This window comes from Eriocheir sinensis, chromosome 37 (assembly GCF_024679095.1).
Source record: "Eriocheir sinensis breed Jianghai 21 chromosome 37, ASM2467909v1, whole genome shotgun sequence".
In the NCBI taxonomy this organism is placed as follows: domain Eukaryota; kingdom Metazoa; phylum Arthropoda; class Malacostraca; order Decapoda; family Varunidae; genus Eriocheir; species Eriocheir sinensis.
In genome coordinates, this window is record NC_066545.1 from 7,101,128 (window position 1) to 7,108,226 (window position 7,099).

The 7,099-nt window shown below is 46.4% G+C and overlaps 1 protein-coding gene across 1 annotated transcript; it reads right to left on the reverse strand.

Annotated features, from left to right (window-relative positions):
• Positions 1 to 84: 84 nt before the first annotated feature.
• LOC127008142 (MAP kinase-interacting serine/threonine-protein kinase 2-like) lies at positions 85 to 6,888 on the reverse strand. The gene is made up of 5 exons (XM_050879792.1): positions 6,552 to 6,888; positions 4,354 to 4,479; positions 4,132 to 4,229; positions 3,161 to 3,981; positions 85 to 3,012 (listed from the first exon to the last, which is right to left on the reverse strand). Exons 1-5 carry the CDS (start codon positions 6,559 to 6,561, stop codon positions 2,790 to 2,792), a joined length of 1,278 nt encoding a protein of 425 aa, XP_050735749.1. The 5' UTR covers positions 6,562 to 6,888; the 3' UTR covers positions 85 to 2,789.
• Between the last annotated feature and the right edge of the window lie 211 nt (positions 6,889 to 7,099).

Below are 7,099 nucleotides of genomic sequence, written 5' to 3' on the forward strand. Positions count from 1 at the left end.
AATAAAACTGCACTTCCCTTAACAAACCCCACAAAAAAAAGGAAACTTTACCCATGATCTTTCAGTGTCAAGGAAACAAAATCATTAAAAAGATAACTTTTTATTTGCACTTTTCTCCCTGGTCGTGCTCCCTCTCTTATCGTTGTTGTGGAGGGGCGCAGGGCACAGTACAAGATACAGGTTGACTTTGTTTTTCGCCGTACAATTCTTTTACCAAAAAACGGCGATCAGTCGTACCATAAGAACTCTCAAATACAGGTACACCACATATTACACATAGGCCTCCCTTAATCTTTCTTAACCATATAAAATTCTCAATTCATTTGGATTTCCACAGATAATAAACTTTACATATTCTTCTTTCTCTTTCGATATCGCAAGATCTTTGTGATGAGACTAGCTTTCGCGGGCTGTTTTGAACAGAGTAAGAACTTTAGGTAGAGTCACCCTGGCTGAGGGTCGGCTCGGCTCTTCTCTTGTCACTGAGGGCGAGAAGGGGGCCGCTTGTCTGTTGTTGTTCTCTCCTCCGTACTGCCTTGGGGGCGGTACAATGGGAAGACAAGGATGACAGATGAAGCAGCGTGGTCGGTCCTTGAGCTACTATCGCATGAAAACTACTCCCACTCCGTAATTAACAAACAACACGCTATGCTGAACATGTTACCTTCAGGCCACAAAAAAATTTCACTACGACTTATTTAACATTATTGTAATCGGCGACGGTATTTCTAACAACGTGCTCTGAATGTGGCCGACGCACAAGTGTTGTTTGGAAATTAGGTTTGTGATGGCTGGATGAAAGGAAACACTGGGTTCAAGTATGAAAATAAATTATGAACAAAAAAGGGGACGGGGATGATGATTCTCTGCAACCTTGACAACAGGTTAGCAAACAATGAGATCAATGATACAATACACAAGGAGCATGAGGGAAACATGTAACAGTGTTGTGGACCGACCGCGCAGCGGATGACAAAAAATGCGGGATGAGGAATGTTAGGGGGGCAGACTTTGGGGCAGCCAGGCACAGTGATGACCCAGCTGCCACCCCCGCCCCAGACACTGCCGCGTGTGCCAGGTAACAACTAAGTAAGAAGTGGCGCCGGCAGCCCTAACAGCAGACTGCAGGCCACACTACACAAGCTTCACCAACACTGCCTGGTACACACTTGACCTGTCTGGGGGTTGGAGGCTTGGCTGGGGCAAGGCCAACCTCGGCTACCCAAAATACACCCCAAAATAATGGGTCTTCAAAACTAGTCTTTACCTTACATGGAGAAAGGTAGTCTAGGAATACCTTTAAAATACAAGGTAAGGAGCTAGGGAAAAAAAAAAAAAAAAAAAAAAAAAAAAAAAAAAAAATTTTGGTTTGGAAGGGATCCATTCTTGACCCCACAGGAAACGGAACCCTTTTCTTTTTTGGCAAATTTAAAAAAGTAATCAACTCTTACTTTTACCTCCTATTCCAATGTATAAAAAGATAGAAAACAGTAACAAAACGTAATTCTACGGGACCAGTGTGTGTGGATCGTACGGGATGGGGCAGCGTGCACACAAGCCATGGCACTCCAGGTACACACATCACTTTGAAGGGCAGCCTCACGTGGGTGCCATGCCTGTGCGGCCCACTGGGGGTCGGCACAAGCTCCCTGACACTGGGTGACACCAGAGGGCGTGGCTCGGGAACAATTCCTTCCCTAAAGTTGGAATGAGCGGCAGCAGGTGTTGAAGCTGCATCGAGACAAGGGTCATCAGCACTTCTGACCCCTGACCTGCCTTGGTTGGCAGTGCAAAGGCCAGGATGATGACATGTTGCTGAATGACCTCTCATAATAATTTCATCACTCTCACCACACAATATGCTGGATGATGCAGCACTCTAGCCATCTGTCACTAGAGTGTTCAGTGCATTCATTAATGCGACTAGAACCAACAAGCTTATGCTGAAGCTATTTTATGTAAGTGTAAATGATTGAAGCTGAACTGCCCTGAATTGACCCTCTGGCTTGTTTGGACCTAATTTCATTCACCTGAAATCAATGCTCTTTTGAAAATACCTAACAAATTTGGGACTCAAATGTCATCACGATGACATGTGAAAGCGTAGGCACTTACTGGGTTTACAGCTATCAACTTAAGTTACTAAGCACCACACACAAAGAGAAACATTATTCCAAGCAATAGTACAATTGGGTCCTTTTATCGAACTTACACACTAATAAGAGTTATCACAATGCCCACTCCTGGCGATCCACACACACCACCCTCGGGGGGGAGCAAGCCACACCACCGGACATTTCATAAACCTAATTTATAGTATCAGTCAGGACAGATTCAAGAGGGTCTTAATAATCTTTGTACTTAATTTGTTGGTTGTAGCCCACACTGTTTTCGTTATTGGCACGCAAATGTCAAGAACTGATCTTAACGTCCTGAACTCAATCAAGAAAGCATATTATATGAAAATACATTCCAAAATTTTGTGCCTACAAATATAAACTTAAGACAATCTTTTTTTAATTTTTTTCTTATATTTGATCATTAATGAGCCGGCTAAACCTCCATTATATGTTATTATTGTATTATTACAAGATAGAAAAACCTGAGGCTTAGTGTGATGGTTTCTGGCCTCCCCTGCCATCCAGACTCCATGTGGATCAAGAATTCTGGCTGGCAGATGCAAGCACAGGAAGCCTAAGCCTAATCAAGAATGAAAAAAACAAACGGTGCCGTGCCTGGCTGGAGCTACAGCACGGCACCAAACCCTGAGTGATTGGCGGGAATGCCAGCTAACCGGTGGCAGTGAGGAGGTGCTCAGTGTTGAGGCTGAGAGAACGCAGGCGCCGCTGGGCCAGGCGCGATTCTGATGGAGGCGACAAGCCAAACGGAGGCTCGTCACCTTGCATGTTCTCCAACTCCTCATCCTGGTTCATGCTGAAGTGCTGCAGCAGGACTCTGTTCAGCGCCATGCAGGATTCGGCGAACAGAGACAGCTGGTGCGCACTGTGGTTCCTGAAAGAGATTTCCATGTAAGTATTCTGATTTTTACAAGCTAAGTACTGAAATTTGCTAACTCACAAACTTAGATTTACTAGTACTTCATTTCCTATGACAGGATAGCGGATGGAGTTTGTGGAACAAAGTTTGCATGTGTACTCACTTTCTGATAATGCTGGGTGTCTCCAAGCGGGTGGTTGGGCCACCATTCCTGATCCAAGGGTGAGCCAGGACCATCTCAGCAGACAGTCTCTGGGAAGCATCCTTCACCAGCAGCTTGCGGATCAGGTCTTTAGCTTCCTCACTGATCAAGGACCACTCAGGCTTGGGGAACTCATAGCTGCCATCCTGGATGTTGGTGAAGAGAAGGTCCTGACACTGGGGACAGGCCTCTCCTCTCTCCCATCCGCAGTCTTCCCCACAGTTGCCACAGAAGGGAGGATAGCCACAAAGCAGGATGTAGGTCACCACTCCAAGAGACCACAGGTCGCACCGCTTGTCATATGGTCCAGCATCATCATTGATAAAGCCCTCCACCACTTCTGGTGCCATGAACTCAGCAGAGCCCACTGGTGTCAGCAGTTGTGGTGTCACCAAAGGCGAGCTCAGATTTGAGTTGAACTTGATCCCAGAGCCGAGATCAAAATCGCAGATCTTGACGGGGCAGAGCTGGTCAGGATAGACACAAAGGATGTTCTCCGGCTTGAGGTCCCTGTGAGCAATACCCTTGCTGTGAAGGTAAGACAGGGCAGAGGCAAGGTCCCGGATGACCATGGATGCCTCAGCCTCAGTGAAGTGGGTGCGTCGCTGGATGTGGGACAGCAGCGGCCCTCCGTAGATCTTCTCAAACACCAGGTAGAACTTGTCATCCTCCTCGAAGAACTCTACCAGCTGGATGATGTTCTTGTGTCCCTGGCAGTGGTGGAACATCTCAACCTCCTTGAACACCCGCGTTCGGCTGTGTGATGGTACCTTTTCTATGATCTGTGGGGTGGGGAAAGAGAAAAACTTACTTAGCAACACATTACACCAACAATACTAAACATTACATTTCACAAGTATTGTCATAATAGGTAACAGTTCCTTGTATCACTAATTTCTACTCTACAACGAAGGCCAAAGATCACAGCTTACCTTTACGGCATACTCTATGTCTGTATAGATGTTGATACAGGTCTGCACTGAAGCATATGCACCTTGACCCAACACCTCACCGGTAAGTTTGTACAGATCTGAAACAAAACATGAAATCCATGAGAATAGAAAGGCTTGAGAAGCTCATTACAAGACATATATTCATAGTAAATAATATAAAAATAAAATTACTAGGAAATACTTCTGGGTAATGACACTCACCACTGAAAACACTGGCAACTAGCGTGGACCCCGAACGCTTCTTCTTCCTCCTCTTACGCCTTTCCTTGGCCTCTTCTCGCACCTGCTCCAGGTTGGTGGTGTCCCTTAACACACTTGTCACGTCTCCTGTGGAAGAAAGAGCGAAAACGTTAGCGTGATACAACAAACTTTTAGTATGGTAATATCAAGACAAATTTACATGCATTATTCAATATAACAATATTAACTAATTACCAATATTTCACCACACACACACACATACACACAGTTTAGCGTTTAACTGCTCAAATCCAATATTTAATCCAACTAAACTATCAAAATAAAAATGACAAATAAAATAGGGATGAGTGCAAGGCATGGCAGTAAAAATCTAACGATATCTATTGGTTGGAAGTGGGAAAACCAACTACAAGATTATTCTTAGCAAGATTTCCTGTCTGCGGAAGGGCCATCACATGGTGTATACGGCTATTCCTGGCTCCCCCACACTGTCACACGCCGGGCCGCCACCAGTCCCCTGGGCCGCCGGCCAACTCGTCTCGTGCAGCCTACTGCTTCGTAACTAGGCTAACTGACATAAAATACTTTACATTTGTCCTCCTAGCTGTTATATTTATAGGATCTCTGATGATTATTTGATATGCCGTTCGTCCTCTATCTAATAATACTTGTATTACTTTGCTTCGCTCATACGTGTCTATGAATTACCGTAGACTTACAAGACTAGCGACAGACAGACACAGACAACTTGGCAAGCTTCAGTATGGTTGCATCATCCAAACACCAACCCCGAAGCAGATGTTCGAGACTAAAATTAAACCTGGGGAAGATATAAAGCGGTGCAGGCGATGCGGCGGCTGTCACGGGATGCTTGCCACTGTCATGCACCGGCTGGGGGAGCCGGTAATGTTACCAGGACGGCTGGTTGGCAACACCGGTGTTACTATTAAGTGACAGTGGTAATTAAACTACTCTAATGCTCCTACGGACTTTGTTGAAATTCTTGGTTACTAATGCGCGCGGCAGCAAGATTCGTCACGTAAAGCAGCCAGCTCAGGTAACCGGCGTCACTTAGGTTCTTTAACGTTGATTACCTGCCGAGATGATACGAGTATGGTAGTTTGTAGGGGAATGTAGTGGTTTATCTAAAACTCGGAACAGTAATTGCCTCATCGCAAGTGAAAATTAAATTCGTCCTCCCAGAGCATGATGTTAGTCATGCTACAAGGAAGAATAACACGGCAACTGGATAGAATAAGTTACCTTTTTTATTTCCCTCCACCAACAATAGCGGTAACCAAGCCCCGACTCCGACCCTGCCCCCAGCCCGTGCGTTACATCCTTCCCCTCAACCCGACGCACCCGCACCTCCACCTCTCCTAGGGCGAGGCGGAGGCCCAGGTACACAGCATCCGGCTCCCATCGTCCCCACCTTTCTCCTCCAGACGCCGGCATTAGCATACAGACGGGTCCGGACTTCTCGGGAACATTCGAGAACAGCGGCAGCGGCCAAATTCGACAACGACAAGAACAACAAGAACATGGCCTCGATGGTGACAGTGTTGCCGCGCCTCCCGCCCAACGTTTCGCCGTCTCCCGTTATGCTACTCTTAACACATCCCAACATTGATCCCCCTGTGTAGTATAACGAATAAACAACCAAAATTCCACCCTATGAGTATGTGACGTGTGTATGGAGCACTGTGGCAAAGGTCATGAGGGTTGGAGGAAGCGGCACCATCGGCCCACAAGACCCCGGAGGTTCTTTGTTTACCAACAGACAGACGCACTAACACCGCCCAGCCTCTCGCCCAGCCCTTTAACCAATCCTAACTTACACTAACATAAATGACTGACAATATTCGCCCAACCCTTTAAACCAAACCAAACCTACACTCCTATATGACTGACAATATTAAGAGCACAGAAATATCTACACTACTCTTAATCTTTTGCATTTTTTTTTACTGTATGCCACGGAGCGAAATTAAGAAATCATTGTTATTAAATCTACCTGACAGTCCAACCCACGACACACACAACCTAAGAAAATGTCAAACGTTGCAGCCCAAGACCCACGCCAACTCGACACAGCGCCCTGACACCTTTTTTTACAGCTTTCGACTTTCTCACACACACACACACACACACACACACTACTCGGCAACACTACATACACACGTTATAAAGCCACGTACCTTGCACCATCTTGACGGTTTGTTGGGGGTATCAATGAGCGAAGAATATATCACAATCAGCGTGGGGGAAGGAAGTGTAATTAATAATCACAGATTCTTGAGTAGCACTTAATGCTTGACTAGACCCTCCGCCAAACCGCCTTGGGGCCTCTTCTTGCACTACCACGATGACGAACACTGCCGGCGCCGCACTCCTGCACGATGTAGTACCAGCCGTGTGTTACCAGCTTGGGGAAGCTAGAAAAAGGTAGGAAAAAGATCCCGTTGGTGCGCTTTCACTCCTATCTATCCATTTCTTTCTCTCTCTGTTGGCGAACTGCGCCCTGGCTCCGGCGCGCGCGGCTTATATACCCCGCCAGGGCCCCCCACGCCTGCCACACACCGACAGACAATAACACAAAAGGACGCCCAGCACTCAACACAAAAGACCCAACACTTCTTTGCTACCCACCGATGATTCAAAGGGGGCATTCTAGACTAGATGGGGTTTAATTAGTGAGAGGTCATCATCTGTAATGGGGCAAACTAAAATGTTACTGGTGTGATGG

Coding starts and splice junctions, on each gene's coding strand:
- LOC127008142 (XM_050879792.1), bottom strand. Junction 4,230..4,353: donor AGTTGCCAGTGTTTTCAGTG/GTGAGTGTCATT, acceptor GTTTTGTTTCAG/ATCTGTACAAACTTACCGGT. Junction 3,013..3,160: donor ACACCCAGCATTATCAGAAA/GTGAGTACACAT, acceptor AATCTCTTTCAG/GAACCACAGTGCGCACCAGC.